The sequence below is a fragment of the Pinus tabuliformis genome, chromosome 5_2, assembly GCF_031772625.1.
Source record: "Pinus tabuliformis cultivar Carrire ecotype Pingquan chromosome 5_2, CPIR1, whole genome shotgun sequence".
Taxonomy (NCBI): domain Eukaryota; kingdom Viridiplantae; phylum Streptophyta; class Pinopsida; order Pinales; family Pinaceae; genus Pinus; species Pinus tabuliformis.
Genome location: NC_142306.1, coordinates 716,580,321 through 716,604,530, shown reverse-complemented (window position 1 = coordinate 716,604,530; position 24,210 = coordinate 716,580,321). Strand labels below are relative to the sequence as shown.

Sequence of the window (24,210 nt, the reverse complement as noted above, 5' to 3'; positions counted from 1 at the left end):
GACTGCCCAAATTGACCTCCAAATGGATCAATTTGTTGAGACTCAACATAAGAGTTTCCAGATATTATTCCGGATGAACAAACAGGAATGGACCATACTGTCGAAATAGCCCCTGAGTGGGCACCTTCTAGCGGGAGAGAGCTAGTCGGGACAGGTGGTATACCGGCGAACATTGTCGGATTGATAGCAGGGAGTTCTACCGTCGCTGTGTCAGATGACACAGTCCTAGATGTTGACGGTTGCTCAGAAATTTGTAGTCTATCCAAAAGATTACCTAGCGATTCTACAGGAGCTTTCGCTGGTGGTAGACTAACTTCTGATGAAGAAGGATATAGAGTGATCCCGACTCCAAATTTCGTTGGAGTACTTGTTTGAGGATCTTCTACAATTTCTTCTATTACGATCATACCAGGTGGAAGGGGAAGACCGTCAGGTCCGTAAAATATTTTTGGTGCCGAAGAAGGTGTGAGATCAGCAGCAACAGATGTTTGAAGAGTAAGACTCTCCGAACCAGTTGTAGATGGAACTGGTTCGGAGACACAAGTGTTTATTCTCAAACTAGGATCAGTATCACTGTCCTTCTGTGGCTGTTGAACTTCTTCTATAGAGGCAGGGATTCCAGAAATGTTTGGAGTAACCGGAGTCTCTGATGTCGTTGGAACACTTGTTCTAACTTTGATAGGAGATTTGGAACCGGTTAAACGAGTTCGCTTTGTCCGTACTAGTTTCGATTCCGGAGACAAAGACAGTTGACTCGTAAGCCTCCGCGAACGACGGGGTTTCAATTGACTTTCTTCCACGATTGCGGATTACTCGATCAACTAAAATAAAGGGAAGGTATGTTTTCGAGTTAAATGAATTTTAGACGCTTTGACACAACTTGTTTTTTCAGTTTTTAAGAGTCGAGAAAAAACAAAAGATGACTCTAGTCTCCTTCGATTTTTAATGACCCTGAAGTGACAAGTGCTCAGATGGACCTTTTCCATTAAGGAGTCTGAAAAGGAACGAAAGGGACTGCTCTGGAGATCTAGGTAGAGGGAGTACCAAACCAATCACAAAACTGCATAATACTTTTTACGGTACGGCAGTCAATCTTCCCGAATGCTGTGTTCAGTGCATTGCGATCGATAGGGCGGCAGACACGGCTTCCTATGGATAAAGGATTTAAGCCTATAGGGGTCTCCCAAAATATACTCGACGGTACGTGGGAGCACAAGTCCGTACTGGCACTTATCATCTCAAAGTGGAGGAATCACCCAACCATCAATGAGGACAACAGTTACCAGGCTTTACGACGCCGGAATACGTCTCTAGCCTAGACCTCTAAATGTTGTGCGTTAAGTTCCAAAGCGTTGTTAGATTCATTGAATTTATTTTAAGTTGATCTTGCTTATGAAGTTTGCCTTTTGGGTTCACCACGAGATGTAGATGTAATTCCTAAAATGCAATCTAAAGATGATAAACAAACTTTTATCTCTTTTGTGCAATGAAAATCCTAGCTACTAGAGGAAAAGAAAGACACAATCTTTTCACAAAGAGAAAAGAGCACACTGTAAATGCACTTTCCTAAATCAAGCAAAACAGACTGTCAATATGCAAATTCACATGCATGTATTTGTTTTCGAATTTCTTAGTATTGATGCTAAAAGGAAAGTTGATGTACAAATCTGAATTTTTTCAAGCGACAAATACAAACAAGCTTCTTTTCGAAATCAAAAGATAGAGACGATTACAACACCTTGCGATTTTGAAATGAACACTTGTATTTGACACTAGAAAATCACAAATTCAAACCAAAGCAATAGTAACAGTATAATCGACCATCAACAGCAATCAAACTTTCTCCTATGATCGAAATCGACACTTGCGACAGATCCAAATCAAAGGACGACAGTACGACTATTCTACTTTTGCAATGGAAAACTATAAACGACTCAACAAACACACAAAAACATCTACAGTTCTTTTGTACAAAGGAGGCGGAATAACAGCAAGGAAAAGGGGTTTTAAACAGACACATATACTGATCACGGGCAATAAAATTCAGAGATAGAACTGGAGAAAATGAAGCACAAGAACCACAGCTGCACAGGGCTAGTCTGATCAGCGCACCTGTAACACAGAGAAACTGCACTGCAACGCAGGTTGCCCTTTCGGGAAGTGCGCTGAAATTCAGGATCTCTTAACAGTACCTGCGCTGGGCCAGAAACGAGAATCTGTCCGGGTTCTGGGTCACAGTTTGCAGTTCAGTCTTTGGTTTTTGGCCGAGTAAAAGCAATCAGTAATGCACAATCAGGGGTAGATCTAAGGAGGGTCTAAGAGCTATCACAAGGGAAATCAGATAGTTTGTGAATCAGCTATTCAAATCATAAACAGATCCAGTGAATGGATTGAAGCAGCAGATGTCTACTTTGCATTTGTTATGGCAAATGCAGTTCGAATGCTACTTATAAGTTTATGAAACAAACAACAAAGAATGATACACAAACAAACTAATTAGACGTCCCCAGTGGAGTCGCCATTTTGTTACCGGGAAAAGTGTCTATTTAGAACTGCTCTATCCCACTAAGGTGTGACAACTTCCTTAGAAACAAACAGAGAAAAACTACTTTTGTATTTCTTTTATGAACTATAGATAGAGAGGAATAGAAAGAACCAACCTGTGTCTTACGCTAATCCTTTGATCCAATCCCTCTCTTCTTTGAAAGCCTCCAGCTACCTGCTCCCTTACTTGCTCAGCTTCACCAAGTACCTGTAAGATCACAGAAGAGGAACACTATACAAAGACATGGATCTATATTCATAAACAACTTAGGATCAGATTTAAGTTAACCATACAAATGTAACAAGCATCAATGATACAAAAGCATGGAGGAAAAAATCAAACAGTTTTTATTGATAAACAAGAATAGATCCAGGAGGAGTTACAACCGATGGTTCCTGACCCAGCATCAACCTCCCAGCAAAGAAGCCCCTCTTCACCTCCAACAAAGCATAGATCACCCAATACTCTGATGTTTGTCTCAAAACCAACAACAATTCCTTACAATGTGCAAAATTCCAGCCTCCAACATCTGGATCTCTGGGATGAGAGATCTATATATAGATATTTGCAGAGGTGTGAGTCAGCTCTGGGTTTTTGATTAGTGTCTCCTCTCTGATAGTTCTTGATGCCACTTGGAGACCTCATTGATCTCTTACTCATCCTTGGGCGATTTTGAGAGGCAAGTGTCCCAGGAGAAGTTTCTGTAAGATTCCATGATCATCTACCTCGCAAACTGTCTCCGCCACTTGTCTTTTCCTGTCCATCGCACCCTCACAGTGTATTTAGGTGCATTGCAATGCACTTCTCGTGTGTACAAGGTGCGATGCATCGCACCCTGGCCATGGAGCAAGTGCATTGATCCAGTTTTGACCAATTTTGAGTATTGTTTCATGGAGAACTTCTGGGAGAAGCTGTAATCTGTTGACCTTGTTCCTTTAGGGGTTAGAACAACACTTTTAAGGAGTTAGGAGCCCTTGGTTTATGGAAATTTCATGCTTGGGGTTGTAAGGCACAAAAATGTCTATAACAATCCAACAGGATGAAAATGGTTCATAGAGATGTAAAAGTCATGTAGAGAAGGCCATGAGATGTTCCCTTGAGAGGGATCTTTAGCTACATGTAGTTGAGGAGATTTTACCTCCTAAGGAGGAACCTCAGGATGATGTGGAGCAACCACATGCAGAAGAGCAGGGAGTGGAGACACCCACTCGTGTAGAGTCTTCTAGAGATGGGAGAAAGTGCACAAGAGAGGCTGACAGGTTATTGCATGATGCTAAAGAGAATGTGGGAGCACCCAGATCACAACGCAGGTAGAGGAGGTCACCGGAGAGGTACACTGGTTACATGGCTTTGATGAGCGGATGTGTAGAGATTGAGCCATCCTATTTTGAGGAAGCAGTGCAATAACCAGTTTTGGTTGATGCCATGGTTCAAGAGTATGACTCCATTGTGAGGAACAGTGTTTGGGATGTGGTCCCAAGACCAACAGACAAGTCAATGGGTAGTTCTAGATGAATTTACAAAGTAAAGCAAGCGGCGAATGGTAGTGTAGAGAAACTCAAGTCCAAGTTTGTGGACAGAGGGTTTTATCAGGTGGAGGGGATTGATTACGATGAGAATTTTGCTCTTGTTGCAAGGTACTCATTAATCAGGTCCATTCTAGAACTGCTAGCGTTGATGGGGTGGAAGATACATCAAATGGATGTAAATACAACATTCCTTAACGACATGATTGAGGAAGAGGTGTATATTGAGCAACCTGAAGGATTTGAGACCTTCAACAGAGAGTCACATGTGTGTCGACTCAAGTGAGTCCTATATGGAATGAAACAAGCACCTCGTGCTTGGTACACTAGGATCGATAGCTATTTCACTAGGTTGGGTTTCACAAAAAGTGGCGTAGATGTGAACCGTTACCATATTATTGTTGAAGGTAAATTGTTGATTATTGTTTTATATGTTGATGATTTGATTCTAACAGGTGATGATAAGCTGATCAATTCTTGCAAATAGGATCTTGCAAAAGATTTCAAAATCAAGGACTTGGGGCTCATGCACTAATTTTTAGGGATGGAAGTATGGCAAGGTGATGAGGATCTGTTTGTCTCTCAGGGAAAGTATTCCAACGAGATACTCAAGAAGTTCCACATAGAGAGAAATAAACCCATGGAGACACCTCTATCTGGGAACTAAAGCAAGGAGGATGTTACTTCCAGTGAAGTAGTGGAGGCTACTATTTACGGGAAGCTTGTGGGTCCAATCGTGTTTTTGGTGAACACACAACCGGACATGTGTTATGTAGTTAACCAGCTTATTCAAGCAATGGTTAAGCCGACCAAGTTGTATTGGAAGGTAGCCAAACATGTTTTGAGATACCTCAAAGGCACTACTCAGTATTGTTTTTGGTGAAGACGAACAAAGGGAGTGAAGCTTCAAGGCTTCACCGATGCAGATTGGGAAGGGAGTCCATCCCATAAGAACATAACATCAGGTGGGATCTTCAGTATTGGGTCAGCAGTTGTTTCTTGGTACAACAAGAAACAGATATCAGTTGCACTCAGTTCAACATAAGCACAGTACATGATTTTTAGTCAAGCAGCTTGTGAAGCTATCTAGATGAGGAAGATTCTGGTTGGTTTGTTTGGTCAGCAGGTGGATCCAACAATGATTTACTGTGATAATCAGATTTGTATCAAACTCTCTGAGAATCTAGTTTTTCATGAATGGTCCAAGCATATTGATACCCTGTATCATCATCTTCGAGATTATGTGCAAAGGCAAATTATGTTGTTGGAGTACATTTCCACAGAGGAACAAAATGCATATATTTTGACAAAGTCCTTATCAATATGAAAATTCAAGTTTCACTGAGGCAGGATCAGGGTAGCAGATAATCCCTTTCTTGTTGAGAGGGAGTGTTAAAAATAACAACAAAAAAATCCTAATTTAATTTTTCCTTGAATTAAATTAGGAATTAAATCGAATTCGTTAACTAAGTTAATTTGACTTAGTTGGCTTAGTAAATTCGAGTAGGAAGTCTATCTAGAGTCATGTAGATTGATTCTTAAATTTTAGGGGTCTAGGTTGAGTGCTTTTGAGTTGTAATTAATTAACTCAGTCTAACTGAGTTAAAGCTAGTTAAACTAGTTCAAATAGTTGGAGGAACTAGTAGGAGGTCTAGTAGTGGGGAAAATCACCAGTGCAACTTCACGACTCCACTAGTTAACTGAAGATTCACTCATAAATAACTCATGCATGTCAGTTCAGAGGAAGACCTAGTTGAGATTAGAATTCAGGGACAACGTACTATCAGTTGTATAAATTTCCGAGTTGTACAGATGGTGCATGCAATCAATAGAAGGTCTATGATGGATTGCATAATTATGGTGAGCGATTTTCCCAATTAAATATGGGCTAATTCTCTTAGGAATTGCACAAGAAAGTAGGGGCTTGGAAGACAACAAAATTGGTTAAGTGTTGGCTTGAGCCAGTTTGTGAAGCAGAGAGATAGATTGTACTTGTGCAGGAATTGTTTGGGTTTAACAAGCATTGTATTTTCTTGTTAGATCTTCTAGTTAATGTGATATAGATAATCGAGGTTTTGATCAGTTTCTTTCCCTAGAAAAATATTGTGTTAGGTGATTGAAATTCTTCCTTTTCTACTTAGTGTTTTCATTGATCAATTTTGGTTTCCGCTGATGAGTAGAGTAGATTCTTGTCTTATGTTTTAGAATATCACATAAGTTGGTGAATCTACAAGTAAAAATCTACAAGAAGTAATGACATGAAGGCATGGTGTCAGATACACCCATCACCAACTTTTGTATTCTTTATAAGAAACCTTTCAAGTTCTAAATTTAGATCCTAAATAATGTTAAAGAGAGAGGATAGTCATGTCTAACTCCAATGATGCTCGTAATATTATTAGAAAGACCATGTGCCATGTGGAAATTGTCCAATAGTGTCTTGTAGAACCTCATGATAAAAATGACCAAGTCCTCTCAAACAAAATGTGCATGGTCATGGAGTTAGAGGTCTTTCTAAGTGAACAAAACAAAAATAGACCATAGATGATCTTTTTATATCCTTCTTGATGATATCTCAATGAATATAGATGTGATCTATAGTCTTGTAATCCTCCTTGAAGCATGCTTGATGTTGGCTTAGTGGGTCCTGACCCAGGTTCAGAGTTAATTATGCCAAACAAAACCCTACACTACTGAACCTTTCGGCATCAACCCATGTAGCGCGGACTGAAGTCTCACCCATAGCAGTATGGGGGGATGCTAGAACCAAGTTTCCGCATCCAGAGATAGATGTGATGTCCTTTTATGCCCTAGATCTGTCTTCACGCAGATCTACAAGCCCTTAGGGCTTGGTTCTATAACTTCCTTCAAATGGCCTCTAGACCTCCGCAAAGGTCTACGATTTCCTTTTGCAGACCCTTAATAGAGGAATAAACTACTTACGCGCACCAAACATTAGCCTTAGATCATAATTTTCCCAGAAGCTCTTAAGTATTCAATAAACATAATAGAATATATTATAATATTTGCATAAATTCTTAACATGTATTGTGTTCAGTTAATAATACTTGACCAATAAAGTCACGCACCAATACATCATTATTTCATAAAGACAATATTTCACCATAGCATATATCGTAAACATAAATAACAGAATTAAACAGATAAAACATATAAATTTCTCCAACATTCTTCTTTATTGATCTTCAATATGAGGTTACAGACTGCAAACTGCCCTGCGCACTTAGCTGCAGGGGTCTGCGCACTCAGCTACGGACACTACCCTAGGCCTCTTCACACTCAGCTGCAAATCCTTTCCTTCCTCTAAGACTCACTTCTGAGCTATCTTCTATTGATCCATTATTCATTACTTCCTCTAGACATGCCTTAGACTCTCTAAGACACACCTATTTATACAATCCCATGGTCCACGGATCATGGGTGGATCTTCCAAACGACTCAAATTTACATAGATAAGGGGCTGAAACCCCTTTTTACTTTTAACTATCTACGTGCTCTGCATCCACAAATTGCGGAGACTTTACATCTTTTTACCAAAATTTACATCAACTTGGGTTTTTAACGCTAAAACTGACCCAGGGGACCCCATCCAAACAGGCCCCCAACACAAAGGTCGTGAATCACCCTCGAGTCACTCGGTTAATGTGATGATCTTGCTGCAAACATCCCCTAGCTCTACCTATGCAACTGCAACTTCAGCAACGCTCTGCGTAGCATCCTGCTTGACTTCTTCGACGAGCGCCTTTGTAGCTGGACCTTCTGCAACCAGTTTGATCTTTTGTTGTGTTTTATGCAAGCCCATCAACCTCTCCTGAATGTTGGTTGTTACTTGGTAAGCCCCATCTAACTAATGTCCCAACCTAGCCTTAAGTACTACCTCCTTCTTCTGAGCTGCTTCCACCTGTGCAAGGAGTTGCTTCCCCTCCTGCAACTTGGCGAGGTGTTGCGTTGGAGCAATTGAGCGCGTCGTTGCCCTGACCTCATCATACTTCTTTTGCATCTTGTGAACCTCTATGTTCAGGATATGTAGGGTTAGGTCTTCTTGTAGAGTCGTCACTAATTCCATGGCTTGTTCGAATAGGGTCGATAAATTAGTGACTATGACATCCAAAGTGGTCATAAAGTCTTTTATAGCGGCTCGGCGCTACTTCGTGACCTCGGTCGGAGTCGAAGGCTATGATTTGAGTTGCAGCTCTGTGATTTTCATGTTGAGTTCAAATTGAACTCTCGCAACCTCTGTCTTTGCTTCACAGACGCCTGCAGCTAATTTTTGGATCTTGGCCTCTGGTTGTGCGTCCTCGGGTATGTGTAACTCCAGCACTATTCTGCACGCCTTTGCCACCGCAGCTGCCATCTTGGAGCTCTGTGCCTGGATAATATCTCTTTCTTTTAGGGCCTGTGTCTTCTCGGTGAACATTTGTTCATTGTTCACCCAGTACTCGCTGATTAAACTGAGAGCGCGCTGCTCCCGAGCTCTCAATTCCTTTGTGACTCCTGTTTGCAGCGCATGAAGAAATTCGTTGGGGAGCATTGCAATGTTCAGCGCAACATCCTTAAGGGTGCTCAAAATAACTTGGTCAGCAGCCGATTCCGCATGTAGGGACCCTTCCGGTAGTGCAATTGATCTAAGGTCCACTATCTATACCAGTTTTGCAGCCTGACTTATCCCTGGTGCCAGGCTCGTTTGTGTTGCGCTCACTTGACCTACGCCCACCTGTATTCTGCTAGTTTGGATCTGCAGTTCGTGCAGATCCTTCTGGATGCTCCCCAACATCTGCATGTACTGTTGCTCGAATTGTTGCAACAGTTTAGTTGTAGCATCATGCATTTTGTCACGATCTCATCAAGATCGCCCTCTTTCAAGGTTAAGGGATCCACCTACATTTTGTTCGATTTTTGCTTTTTACAGGTACCCTCTTGCTATTATTCTCTGTGCTTCCTTAGCCGAAATGGGGTGCTCTTCCCCTCATCTCCTCCACTGCCTTGCTCAGATTTCTCTTCCTCCTTGGTTTTGGGGGAAAAAAAATTTCCATTTTGCTCGGAGTCACGTTGTTCTTGCTCAACCTGCTCCTTTACAAAATGCTCCTTTTCCATTTGAGCCTTTTCTTCAGCGTCCTTCTTTCGCTGCACGGCCAACTTTTGCGCTGCCTATTTTGGTGCATCCTTCCTTTTCTTTTCAGTTGAGTTCTCCACACCCTTACTGGTACCTAAATCCAAGTATCATGGGGTGCGCCATTCTGTTGGCCAGTGCTTGGTGACCTCATGGATGGCATCCTCAGTACAGTAAACCAAACCACTTCTGTTGCAGGTCCTTTCACGCCTGAATGTAAATGCAGTGTAAATCTGCCTTGAACACGGCATATGCAGACAACTATTCATACAGGGTCAGGGACAACCTTGGGCACCGATTGATGGCCATGCGGAAGCTCGCTTCCATCAACACCCAAATGATCTTAGTTTCTGTGATCCGCGCAAGGTCCTTCATGGCCTAGAGGGAGGCGAACTGCGCAACCTCCGGAAATCCTTCCTTCAACGGAGGAAAATGGCTTTCCTTTGATAACTCCCATGCGACTAGCACGATGGAGGGCAACAACCATGCATAGTGGAAGGAATTTCTCTCATCCTGGATCTCGCGACAATTCTCGAGGAATTCACTGCATAAGTACCGTGACGAGTTAAACTGCACGCCCTTCGCGCATTGTGCAACTAACAATACCACAGGCGTCGGAACCTCGTCCGCGCAACACTTCCTCATAACCTTTCCAGCTAGTATTTGGGTGGAAATCTTCACTGCAGGATTGTTTATGGAATAGCCACGTGCCTTCTTCACAATCTCAAAATCCTTTTTCATTTTCTCCGCTAAGTCTCTTTCTCCTGCATTTTCGCCAAACTCCTTGGCCGAATTCAAACCCTAATGTGGCAGGTGTGTGATCTTGTGGATGAGCATGTCCGTGATGGGTATAAGTGCGCCAAGCCATAAGTACCCATTGTGCACGGGAGTAAGTAACTGGCGCACACAGGTGGTGTTAATATTAATGTGGTGATAGTGGGGCACCCGCAACAGATTCAACAACCCGGAGTTATCCACTCTGTAGATCCATTCAACTGTTTCCAACTCAATGACACTAGAGTCTAGGTAATTAACGTGCCTCAAATAATTGTCTGTTGCAAAATGAGGGAACTGCTCATGATCGGCCAGGTCCCAATCTTCCATTTTTAACAAGGGAATCTGCGCAAGGCGCAGACCTTCGAAAGTCATCTGCTCCAGCAATAGGGGCATATGAATGAGGAACTTGTCCGAATCTAGGTCCTTGGGGACCTTCGCCTTCCCTTTAGGCAGAGGAATATATTCAGGGAGCTTGGTGAGGGGCTCCGCTCCCTCAGTGTCTATATCCTCAGTGCCCTGTTTAGCTTCCAAATCCACAACCTTCTCAAGCTACTTGTCCTTCTTTTGCTTCTGAGCTGCAATATGCTTCCTGGGTGACTCGCGCACTAGCACCGACCTCTTCTATTTGTCTTTCTTTGGTTTTTGGGTCTATTTAATAAGGGTGGGCTTCGACCTAGGCGAATTTTGAACTGTAGGCACAAGAGTTAGAGGTTCCATGGAGTTAGAGGTTCCATGCTCACAGCCTTTGGAGCAGCTCCTTTGGATGCGACAGTTCCCCCAGTGCTCGCATTCCTAGCGGGGCATGGTGGTAACATGGTATCACAAATGAATTTTCAGGTTAACTATGGTAAATGATCAAATGTAGGGCTCACAACCAAATCCTCGAAGAACACACGATTCATAAGCAAGAGACAGCACAACTCAAAAACTCTAAGAGTGAAAAGTGTTCTCTACTAGGCCGGCACGCGTAATTTATAGGGGATTTTGAAATCAAATCTGATCGTTCCCCCCAAATTTTGTCCATTAATGTTGTTTTGGCGGTAGATATTCAAATATTTTGGCCTTGAATGTCACCAACCCCCTCCTCTTAACCGTCTTCTAGCTGTCAAATCATGAATAGTGACTTCAACAGTTACTTTCCTATTTTGCTACACAACACCTCCCTTTGTAGCGCAGCTCCCTTTGCGCAGCTTCTTATACTGTAACTTTACCATTTTGTGCACATCCCTCCTGCTGCATGATCCTCCAATTCGGGAAGTGTAGTTTATAGTCCTGCGCTCCCTTACAGCTGCCTGGAGCACTAAGACTATCTTGTCGTCATGTATTCATAGAGCCGGATCTCTTATATATGGATTTAATCGACTTCCATTCACCCTTACTGGAAAAGGTTCTCCATTCAACTTTGTGAGCTAAACTACGCCTCCATCTGTAATTTCTTTAATGACATATGGCCCAAGCCAGTGCATCTGAAATTTTCCCGGAAACTTAGCGAACTTACTATCATATAATAAAACCAAATCATTTACCTTGAACGTCCACATCTTGATGTGCCGATCGTGCTAAGACTTTTCACGTTCCTTCTGTACTTGCTGATGGAATCCAGCCAAGAATCTGTCTTCTTCAAGCTCCATCAGTTGCACGAGTCGCTCTTCCAAGGCTCCGCAATCTGCCATCCCTGTGAAAGCTGCTATGCGTAGACTAGGCATGATATATTCCATAGGCATTACAGCTTCTACGCCATAGACCAATCGAAAAGGCGACTATCCTGTCAGCTTCTTACAAGTAGTCCTGTACGCCCATAGCACTGCAGGTACGCACACATCCCAGTCATTTCGTTGTGAGTTGCAAACCTTTGTGAGAACATTCTCCAAGATTTTATTGAAGGCCTCAACTGTTCCATTAACCTGAGGATGATACGGTGTGATTTTTTGATGATAAACCTGGAACTCTTCAGTCAATGCTCTGATCATTTCATTTAGGAAGTGCGTACCTCGATCACTCATCAATACTTTTGGGTAGCCAAATCTGGTTAACACATACTCAAACCAGAAATTTTCTGTCATAATCCCTGTACAATCCTTCACCGGCTGTGCCTTCGCCCATATGGTCAGTTACTCCGCCGTGGTGATGATATAGCGCACCCCTGTCTTCTTTCCTGGCAGCTAAATTGGCCATACAAAGTCAATTTCCCATTTTTCAAATGGCTGCAATGATACCTAAGGGTTCAGTGGCAGCTCATCCCTCCATGATGGTCTACCCATTCTCTGACATGCATTGCATGCCCTACAATACGATTTGGAATATTTATGCAACTTAGGCCACCACAAATCTGCACGCAAAATCTTCTACGCCATAGCCTTTCCTACATAATGTCCTCCCACAGCCCCTCCATGTGCTTCCGTGAGGATGCTATTTCTCTCAAAGTCAGGCACATAACTTCGTAAGATCTTGTCAGCACCCATCTTATACAAATGTCCCGCAATCACCAAAAAATTTGTCGTGTGCACCACTAGTTCCTTCTTTTGCAGACCGATATACCCTTTTGGAGCCGTCCTTGTAGTCAAAAAGTGGATAATATCTGCAAAATTATTATCTGCTACACGCACTGTGAAGACTTGGGCATTGAGCAACCGTTCCTCCAAATTAGTGGGCTCCTCTCCTATCTCAATCTGCGAGAGATGCAGGTCCTGCATTCAACCTACCTGGATTCATAATGACCTCAAAGTTATATTCTTGAAATAGAAATAGCCATCGACAGATCTTCCCCTCCAACACAGGCTTATTGACTAGGTATTTCAAGGCAGAATGGTCTGTGTACATCTTGAAATGTCTGCCCAACAGATAGTGCCTAGACTTTTGAAACGTGTACACCATAGCCAATCCTTCGCGCTCCGTCGTTGATTAATTCTTCTCGACTTTTGATAATTTCCTGCTTGCGAAGGCTATAGGGTGGTCCATTTCTCCTTCAGTAGCCTGTGTCAGCACTGCTCCCAATGCAATACACGAGGCATCAACGTGCACATGGAATTCCTTCTTCCAATCCGGGAAGACAAAAATCGGCGCGGTGAGCATCTTCTACTTTAATACATCCAAACTGTGTTGACATTCTTCATCCCAACAGAACATAGCGTCCTTCTTCAATTGTTTCTCCATTGGCGCGGTAATCTGGGCATAAGCCTTGATGAATTTTCTGTAATACCTGGTATGTCCAAGCATTGTGCGCAATTGCTTGACACTTCTCGGAACCTCCAAATTTACTATCGCCACGATCTTGGTAGGGTCCACCATGAGTCGTTTCTTGCACACCACATGACCCAGCAAGATCCCAAAGGGGACATAGAACAGACACTTCTTCAGGTTCAGCATGATTTGGTATCTGCGACACGTATCCAGCATCAGGCGCAGACTTGCTACATGGTGCTTCACTAAGCCGAACACCATCCAGTCATCAAAATATACTTCCAAGAACTTATGGATGAACTCTTTAAATGCTGCTATAACTACGCAAGAGAATATCGCGGGCACATTCTTGAGTCCAAACGGCATGACAGTATACTGAAAACAACCCCATTCAGTTGTGAAGGTTGTTTTGCTTCTATCCTTCGGCGCGATCTTGATCTGATGGTACCTCGAAAATCCATTAGTGAATGAGTAGGCCTCTTGCCCTCCAATGTTATCCAATACCTCATCAGTAAACGGTGTCGGAAAAGGATCATGGACACAGGCATCATTAAGTTTCCTGAGATCTACGTAAATCCTTATTTCTCCCTTTTATTTCTTTTCTTGAACCACCATTGGGCTCACCCAGTCAGATTCTTCCACAGGTTCGATAATGCCTGTCTCAAGCATCTTATCCAAATCCAAATGAAACTTTTCCTTATACTTGGGATTAAGGCGATACAGCCTCTGCTTAATAGGCTTCGGGTCCGGTTTCAAAGTAATTTTCATCACACCCAAGTCACCTATGATGCCTTTCAGGTCTGAGAACTTATGGTACTCGCAGAGTAACTCAACAAATTTATCCACTATGGCATCATCCAAGTAGTCCCCGATCTTCACAAATTTTGGCTCTGCTTCAGTACCAATGTTTACCTGCTTGGTTTTCAATGGTGTGGTGATATCCGGGTTCTCTATTTGCAGACCTTCAACTTCGCGATGGCCTTCTACCTCTGGAATATTGATATTTCTTAGATCTTCATCCTCCCCCTTAGCGGTCACATTATAGCATTCCAGGGCATGGTGCAGCTGGGTGCTCCAATCGGGCTACACCAACTCCAAAGGATCCTGCAGTATTTTGAAGATCGCTGCCTTGACCTCCTGTAGAACTTCATCGATGCTTTCGAACCCATATTCAAAACTGAAGGTCATTAAGAATCCTTCCCTTAATATATCCCATTCCGCGGTGCCATGACGAAGCTCCATTTCCAGGTACCAATTCATAGGGATTATATCCAAAGTATGACAAAATAAGTGCACCCACTCTGGCTGTGGCTTCGTGCCATAAACTTTAGTCCACTTTGCTAAATGATCGCGTGGATCATTTCTCCCATCGTACTTTTCAGTTATTCGAACTTTAGGACGACCAAATCGCAACCTCATCATCCTCCTGTAATCTCGCCATTCATCAAAGTTGTCCTTGTGTGTACCCCACCATCATGCAGGCGTAGTGCGCAACGCCAAATCCAGTGCTTAGAAGCAATGATCCTCAGGGAATTCTCATTCAAAAGCATCCAAAAACTTATCTACGTCAGTTAAACCATCATAGGGTAAATTTCTTACCTCCGATGACACACAACACAATGATTTAGTCATCATGTTGCAGCGCAACGTAGATACTTCATGCAGCCTATTCTGCCAATGCTCCAGTTCTTCATCTGAATTTGAGGTACAGGAACTTTCCCGGTCCCATGAAATCCTTCCATCAGTTGTTGGATTAATCCAGTCTTGGTATCGTGCCATTATTTTGTATATCTGATCCAAGTCATCATCACTCTCTGCATAGTCACGGACTGGTTCAGTATAGCGCGATCCCTCTGTAGGGTCCAATCATACTACTACCCGAAGCGATTTCCTTTCAAACGACATTGTCCTCTTCTTCAAGTTGATGACTCTATTCATATCAATGGCCCAATCGATTCTGAGGAGTTTGAGATATGGATTACTATCATCAACGATCTCTATTACTTCAAAATCAGCCAATGCGCTCGCACCTTCGATATCTACTGTTACTCCATGTAACCGTCCCATGGGGATGATCTTCTATTGGTTTTCCATTCTAAGCTGGATCGAAGACCACTGCAGCGCAAGTCTCCCCATCCTCTCCCATGTTTGTTGAGGAAGCACGTTCGTGTAAGACCCTAGATCCAAAATAACTCGGTCCATCTCATAATCTCCTATCTGTGCAGTGAGCCTCATCTCACACCTTGTTCTTTCCTTATGTTTGCCGATTTTTCATACTACGAGGTGTCCATTAAGAGTGTTTTCTTTACCAGTGCACTTGTTTATCAACTCCTGCAAACCCTTCACGACCTTGCTATCGTGCATAAGTTTCATGCAAGTTTCCAGGAATGTGGTAAGTACAGAGGGATCAACCTATGTAGGTGTGTTAGTCTTTGTTGCTTTGTTCTGACTTCTTGAAGTAGATGCCTCAACGAAGCTTTTCTTGGCTTCCATAAATGTTTCCTTCACGTGCGCCAGATCAAAACCTGCTTCCTTTTCTAGGGCCTTGCGAACCCATATGTCTTCTTCAGGTTGTTTCCCCTTATCATCCCCTATTTTTACTCCGCTTCTTAGCATGATATTTACATTTAGATCTTCCTTACAGGGCTCAAATCTCATCATTTGTAAGTTCTGCGTAGGGTGTTGAGGTTGCGCCTTCTTCTCCTGCATCTTAGCTATCAGCACAGGGCATTCTTCGATAGTGTGATCAAACTGAGTACAATATTGACATGACGAGCGTGTCTGATTCTAACACTCTCGCGCGTAGTGCCCTGGTGTCCCACAATTATAGAAAATAACTTGAACGCGACCTCTACCAGGTCCTCCTCCTCCTCGGCCTCGTCCTCACCCTTGATATCCTCCACGCATTCCCCCAATGCCCTGATCCAGAGGCCGAGTTTCTGTTTGCATTCGATAGGTAGGCATTCTTTCCATCATCAATTTGTAGCTACGACAGTGGCACTGATCGTGGCCCACCAATTTGCAGAAATAACAAAATAATTATTGTGTCATTTGAACAAACTTTTGCAACAAATGACAATTATCTGTTACATGTTTTCCAACCACCTAACAAATAACACACCATAGCGTGGGCCCCGCACTTGGTCCTGCGGAGGCTTCCTGCTTCAAGGGAATTAGTCCCCCCCCAATATAATTTGCAAAGACAGGGCAATGGTCTTTATCATGGCCCTGGCTCTTACACTTGAGGCACCAGACTTCCTCACGCACCTTTGGTCTAGCCTCCTCTTTTTTCAAGCTTTGTAGTTCTAAGCAGAGGTTCTGCAACTGTAAGTGAATCTGTTGGACTCCCAAAGTCACGTCCTGAATAGGTGTCTCGTGAAATCTCATCGTGATTTATAGGTCTTTTGCCTGAGTTCCTATCTTCTGATGTGACAAAACAATCCTCAGGTGGGGCAAAAGTGAGGCTATAAACCACTCACAGTGCTGTCCATTTGTAAGTTTCATATTAGCTTTGCAGATCACACATTTCAGCCTTTGGTCTAACTCCTAGGGCATCTCACTAGCCCTCATCGTGATTTCCTTAAATCCAATGATTGACTGCGAGTCAGACTTAGGTTTACAAAACACCTTATTTAAAACATCCTTAGTATCTGCTAGTGTTGCTAAAGGATGATCAGTACAATACTTAATATACCACGTCAGTGCGCGATCCTGCAGAGCAGTAACTAAGTGCGCCTTCTTTATGTTGTCATCAGTGATCTGCTGCGCGGTCCATACAACATTCGTGACGAACCAGAACTGATCTGTATCTTCGCTCCCTATACCCTTGAAAATCAGCAACTTTATTGAGTTCGACATGTTAAACGATGGTGGTGGTGGTGGTGGTGTGGGCGAGGGTGTATGTTGTGGAGGTGAAGGTGGAGGTGGAGTGGATGGATGATGTATCCGCGGAAAACCTTGTCTTATCAACTGTATCGCACTCTGCGGTGAGGCTTGTGTCATTCCCTCGTCGTCACTCGAGGGAGGTCCAATCAATGGGCTATATTCAGGGCTTGCTTTCTCTTGATTTCTGAAGATCCGTCCACTTCGCATAGATCCGAACATCAAGGCAATGACATAACCCATTTTTCACACAAGAGCATCTTAATCCAGGTATTCAAAGATCTCTTACCTCGCAACCCCTTGAAGAAGCGTCGCTCTGCTTCGCTGTAGCTGACTGAGGTATCAACCGCAAACTCTGTAACAAATCCTCCTATAATTCGATCGAGCCAGTGGTCAACAACGCGCGCGATCTTGTCGTCAGAGGCTTCCAACCTTCACACTAGCTCTAGAGTCCACACTATTGGACCGTCAAGCCTCCACCTTCCTTGGTCGTCTGCCAACTTAGCTATCCACTCGTATAGTTCGATCAGGAAGGTGCAGAAGAAAATTTCATGTATTTTTGTATACAAATATATGTCCAACCACTGCTCCTTTGACAGGCGTGGATTCCTATTCTCTTGCACCGCAAATTCGTGAATCTTCCTATCCAACCACTTCTCAATTTCCTTCTTGGTTGGATTCCAGTGATGCAACATCACACATCTCTTTATGCAGATCCCGGTCCTGGTAATGGAACCATTTGTTGGATTAGTGGGTCTCGACTCAGGTTCAAAATTAATTATGCCAAACAAAACCCTACACTACTGGCCCTTTTGGCATCAACCCGCGTAGCGCGGACTGAAGTCTCACCCGAAGCAGTATGGGGGGATGTTAGAACCAAGTTTTCGCATCTAGAAATCGATGTGATGTCCTTTTATGCCCTAGATCTGTCTTCGCACAGATCTACAAGCCCTTAGGGCTTGAGTCTATAACTTCCTTCAAACAACCTCTAGACCTCTGCGAAGGTCTACGATTGGCTTTTGTGGACCCTTAACAGAGGAATCAGCTACTTACGTGCACCACACATTAGCCTTAGATCAGAATTTTCCCAGATGCTCTTAAGTATTCAATAAACATAACATAATATATTATAATCTTCACGTAAATGCTTAACATGTATTGCGTTCAGTTAATAATACTTGACCAATAGAGTCGCGCACCAATACATCATTATTTCATAAAGACATTATTTCATCACAACATATATTGTAAACATAAATAACAGAATTAAACAGATAAAACATATGAATTTCTCCAACAGTCTTCTTTATTGATCTTCAATATGAGGTTACAGACTCCAAATTGCCCTGTGCACTTAGCTGCAGGGGTCCACACACTCAGCTACGGACATTACCCTAGGCATCTGCACACTCAGTTGCAAAGACTTTCCTTCCTCTAAGATTCACTTCTGCGCTATCTTCTATTGACCCATTATTCATTACTTCCTCTAGACATACCTTAGACTCTCTAAGACACACCTATTTATATAATCCCATGGTCCACGGACCATGGGTGGATCTTCCAAACCGACTCAACTTTATATAGATAAGGGGCTCAAACCCCTTTTTACTTTTAACTATCTACGCGCTCCGCGTCCACAAATTGCAGAGACTTCACATATTTTTACTAAAATTTACATCAACTTGGGTTTTTAACCCCAAAATTGACCGAGGGGGCCCCATACCAACACTTTACCTCTAACTCTATAGTTATTTCATATTACTTTGATAGAAACATGCTAAGAACAGTAACATGAAATTTTGCAAAAGTGTGCCCAATCATAATAGTTTTATAAGTTAATTGACTTATAAATAATATGAATACTATGTGGCTTCAAGAAGATGGAAAACTTAAACACCCCACATCATTAAATAGATATGTAACAAGAAAGGTAAGAATCATTAAAGAGATTTGTAATATGAAAGGTAAGAGAATCAACACCATGCTTGATTGAGATGTTGGTCTAAACTTGCAATAATATGCCATGGCTTGGACCATTATATCATGGTTTGCCTTATATAAACTCTATCTATTTATGTTTTTTCTTTGTTAAATTTACCCCATGAATTTTTATTGTTCACTGTTGGGAGGAAAATAAAAAAAAAAATGTCCAAATTTCAGCAACCACCACGATCTAATAGCCGATCTCATATACTTGTTGGCTTTCATTAATGATATATGAAGTTAAACTTCATTTTATGAAACATTGTCTTCAATGCATCTCTGCAAATGAATGATGATATGGTCAGAATGACGAATTAAACTTTCATAGTTATTCACCATCAATTGTCAAATCATTGTATTCTTTTCATAGAGTCATTAATTTGTTTTATCATTAATAACCCATTATTGTACTAGACGATTAGGTTCTTGTCAATCTACTCTGAATTTTTTCTTTTAAGCTTTGAAACTTGAAAGGATTGTCTTTACAAATCATGAACATTGTGATTACTACACCTCTATCAACTATGTTACTGTTGGTCCACGTTCTACGAAATTGTAGAATCTTTAGCAAATATATTGAATTCATAAACAAAATATATTGCTTTGTGAAATTGGTCTAACTTATTGTAACTTAACCGTTCCAATCTAAAAGGATAAATGTTTTGTGTGGATTTCATGGTTTCCTGTGATGTTTTGTGCATGAGTTTATACTATTTAAGTTATTTTGGAAAAAAAAAGAACAATAAGAACAGTAAGAGTAAATGACTTGAATAAAGATCAATCAGTATGGAAAACTAAAATAAATACTGGTAAGATTCAATCAGTATGAACAAAAATGAACCAGTATGAAAAACTGAAATAAATACTATGATAAACAACTTAATTAAACAATGTAAATACCGAAATAAATAACCTGAATATATTGTGCACACTCTCTATGAACAAAAATCAACCAATACGAAAAACTCAAATAAATACTATGATAAATAACCTAATTAAACTATGTAAATACTGAAATAAATAACCCGAATATATTGTGATAAATAACCTAATTAAACTATGTAAATACCGAAATAAATAACCCGAATATATTGTGCACTATCTTCAGGGCTGATGAATAGTCTGAATGTTTAAAATGAAAATTCAGCAAGGGTTGAACTTCTTTTAAAGTTGTTTACTATATTGAATTTGATTGGTAAAAATGATTGACATGGATTGCAATCTCTCAAATTTGAATGTGTGTTCTAGATTGATTTGGATATAATCTAATGGTTGGAAATTTGTTTGTTTGTTTGTTGTTTTTTTTTTTTTTTTTTTTAAACACATTAAAAATTAAAATTAATGATGATGATGATGATGGTTAATGTCCACAGAGACCAAATTGGTCTATCGGACCTACAATCTTCTTAATTTTTACTTGTATGGCTCCTCGTCTTTCTTGGCGAGATTGGTGTTGTAGCTTTCTTTCTTTTCTCTACGATCTTCCAACTTCCTTTGTCTTGCATCTTCTTGTTATGGTTGATCCATGTGCTTTGATTTGTTTAATGAATAACTTAATGGGTTGTGTGTCATTTATTGAACTCAGTGGGATGAATTGTTGAATAACCCAACAATTATGGTTAACTTCCATGAACTTTGAAGGTATGAATGTGCATTGGGACACTTAGTTCCAATTCAGTTAAGTGGGGGTTGGAGTGATGTGTACCTTGAACTAGGATATTAGACCATTTTGGGACAATTTATAGATTTATTTGTTTTGTAGTTGAGACAATATGTTTTGCACTCTTAATATTTAAAAGACTATTTATGAACAATTGTGGTCCTAATCAACATTAGGGCAAATTTTGAACATAATTTGAAATATATTTGCACTTAATATTATTTATTTTTGTTTAAATATTGACTGCATATGTGTCATAACATCTACTTCACAACAATAGATATCTCTCCCCTACAAATAAATGCATAAAACAAAAGCAATCTATTTAATTCTATGTCTAATCATATTTTATATTTTACATTTTCATAAAAAATTAACAAATAAAAAAAAACATTAAGTGGCTTAAAAAACATTTATAAAAAAAACCAATGGCAAGTGGCTTTAGGCTTAAAAGAAAATATAGAGTTGTTAAATGGGATGCCAAGAATTCTATGTTTTATTAACTAGACAAATATTTCAATATTCAATTAATTTAATGCAATATCTTAGTAAAATAAAATTATTTAACACAATATATTATAGAGTGGAATTGCTTTTGATTGGTTAAGAGCTTGTTTTGGTCTAGTAAGGAAACACATTAACCACCCAAAACCCAGAAATGAAGTATCTAAGCATCATCAAATTATTCCAAACTCTTTGATTTTCCTTCAATAAAAATGATGAGTCTGCCTGATAATAAATAAAATAAAATTATTCTTACAAGTATCTAAACCTTACATGTTTTTACAATTTTGAATATTTCAATGTTTCACCACTTGGGTGCAGGACAGCAATTGAGAGATCGCAGGGCATGTGAACAGTTACTCACTTGCTTTGTTGATTTCAGTGAGAATTACCACAAGAGCCACAATGAAGGCATAATCGACCCCCGGGTAAACAGTGACTGTAAACGTATCCCTCCCCTTTAAAACTTGTGAAACCGTGTATTTACGCTTCATCTGCACACAAGTTATTCATGAGAATTATGTTTTATGTCTGTGTTTTCGTATATGTGAACCAGACAAAACAGGGTATTATACCTCGGCAATAACGGTTGTTCCCTCATAAATTGTACAAGACCGTTCAAAGAAGCTTCCCTTGACCTTAAAATCAGGGTGAGCATTATTGCCCAAATATACCTTCAGAGACGTCCTCCACTGAAACAGAGTGGACCTCCGTGCAGTGAAAATCAGATTTTCTGGCCTGGTTCCCTCGCCTCGGTATGCTTCCCATGCGTTGTGAAGGCTCAACTGCAATGAGATAAATCATTAAGACAAAACAACAATCATACTCAAACATATGCTATGATAATAATAATCATGTTATATGCTTCCCATGTGTTGTGAAGGCTCAGCAACTGCCATGAGATAAATCATTAAGAGAAAACAACAATCAGACTCAAACATATGCTATGATAATAATAATCATGATAACAATAACATTGCAGCAATGAGATGAAGTTATTGAAAGGTAATTGTGTTTGTGAATTTAGTTGGTATAATTTTTCAAATGGAATGTGTTTGTAAATTTGGTTTGTATAATTTTTCAAGCACGCGAGGTGCATGACAAGACTGCTGGGGCAATCCTGCGGCGGCACTCTCTGCCCCTTGCTTGGCTTAGGTCATATTCTGCTGGCTTCCGCCATATCGATTGTAAATATCTGTAGGCTTCGGCCATATGAGGATTTCTCTTTGAAAAAAAAAAATTAATTTTTCAAGTAAAATTTATTACTGAGAAAATCGAAATTATTTGTAAATTTAGTTTGTCTAATTTTCCAAATAATCTATTGGTGAGTAAGTTTAAGTTATTGTAAATTTAGTTTGTCTAATTTTTCAACTGGAATCTAACAAAATTAAAGCGAGTTTTTGTGAATTTATATGATTTTATTTTTTAGATTTAAAAATTTCCAAATTTCAATTCAAGCTTCTATAATCCATATTACATTAAAAAGAGTATTTTTAATGTACATTATGTAAAAATGCTTTTCGAGATACACCAGGAAGTTCAATTAAGGTACCATCTTTTTACTGTTCTGGGAGGCATTTTCTGGATCAGCAAGGTTCAATTGCAGTACAATGTTTTTACTGCTCTGGGAGGCATAGTTCAGGTTAAGGTAGTGGTCGAATCTGAAACTTCTGACAGGTAAACGTGGTATTTAAACACGTAATTTGATTATGGTGTTCAGAAAGATTATATTAAATGTTCTAATAATCTGTAGAATCATAATCCATTTCCATTTCAGCATCTTTAAAATTTCAATCAAACCATTTCCATGTCTATAAAAATTTCAATCAAACCATTTCCATGTCTATAAAAATTTCAATCAAAACCCATCTCCATTTCTGTGCCTTTTAAAGTTTCAACCATGAGGGCCAAAATATGTTTTCCACTTAGAAAGTTAGGTCACAAATTCAAATTATGTGGAGCCCCACGAAAATTATGTTACACCTATAAAATTAAGTCACAGGTTCGAATTCCGTGAAGTCCCTACAAGCCCAGGACATGTTTTCGACTCGGAAAATTAGGTCACACTTAGAATTCGAAGTCACAAGTTCAAATCCTGTGAAGTCTCGCGAAAATTATATCACACCTAGAAAATTAAGTCACAGGTTCAAATTCCGTGAAGTTCCCACAATTATTGTGACGGACAATTTTCTTTGAAAAAAATTCAAGAAGTGATGACAAAATGCATCAGTATTATTGTGGGGTTACCTTCCTTCTCATGGTGAGGAGATTCCCATGTTGGTCTCTCAGAATCCGTGTGTCTCTGAGGCTGAATGCCCTGCCATCGACAGCGAGAAACAGGTTTCCATTGCTGTCCAAGATATTGAAATCGCCGCCGCTGAAGCTAATGGCCCTCTTCTGTATCGTTAATGAAATTGGGTAAGGAGCACAGAACTGATGGCCGATCACGGCTACAGTTCGGCTGTTTGGCCCTGCAAAATTCTGAGGTTGGAATTGGAAGGGTAAGAAAGACTGTTGCGTATTCATTTTGACTTTCTTGGGGAGGAGTATTCAGGGAAGTGAGTGTAATCTAAATAGTATTCTTTCCACGTGCAGATCGAGTTATGATTGTTTTTTTTGATTATAAGATAAAATAAGATAATTATATTTATGTTTAATTAATAACTATAATGTAAATCAAAAATTTTTGATTAGATAAAATAAAATAATGAGAGATTTTTTGGTGTAAATCACAAGAGTTTTGAACTAATTAGTGTGGTTCATAGTCAAGACAAGTTGAAAGTACATAGCATATTTTGCATGTTAAATAGATAGAGTAGAACTTCCAACGGCTATATTCCTGAACCAGGTAACCGCTATATTGACAACGGCTAAATTTGACTGGTTAGTTAGGACAGGATTAGGAGTATATTAATTAAATAAGTTACCCTGGTTAGTTAAATTCTTATTAAAGTAAATGGACCCTTTTTACCCACTTACAATTATAAATATATATTAAAAAATAAATTATAACACAAAATTA

General features: G+C 40.4%; 1 protein-coding gene and 1 pseudogene across 2 annotated transcripts; one reads left to right on the top strand and one right to left on the bottom strand.

Annotated features, from left to right (window-relative positions):
• Positions 1–24,210, top strand: part of LOC149161191 (peptide deformylase 1B, chloroplastic/mitochondrial pseudogene) — a 152,569-nt pseudogene that overhangs the window by 103,784 nt on the left and 24,575 nt on the right.
• On the bottom strand, positions 21,367–23,764 carry LOC149161192 (protein LURP-one-related 10-like). 2 transcript variants are annotated; one of them, XM_089435491.1, is made up of 3 exons: positions 23,436–23,764; positions 21,764–21,973; positions 21,367–21,682 (listed from the first exon to the last, which is right to left on the bottom strand). In XM_089435491.1, the coding sequence occupies exons 1-3, from the start codon at positions 23,712–23,714 to the stop codon at positions 21,545–21,547; spliced, it is 627 nt and encodes a 208-aa protein (XP_089291617.1). In that variant the 5' UTR covers positions 23,715–23,764; the 3' UTR covers positions 21,367–21,544. The 2 variants fall into 2 exon arrangements, with proteins under 2 accessions (XP_089291617.1, XP_089291618.1); XM_089435492.1 differs by having other exon boundaries at positions 21,863–21,973.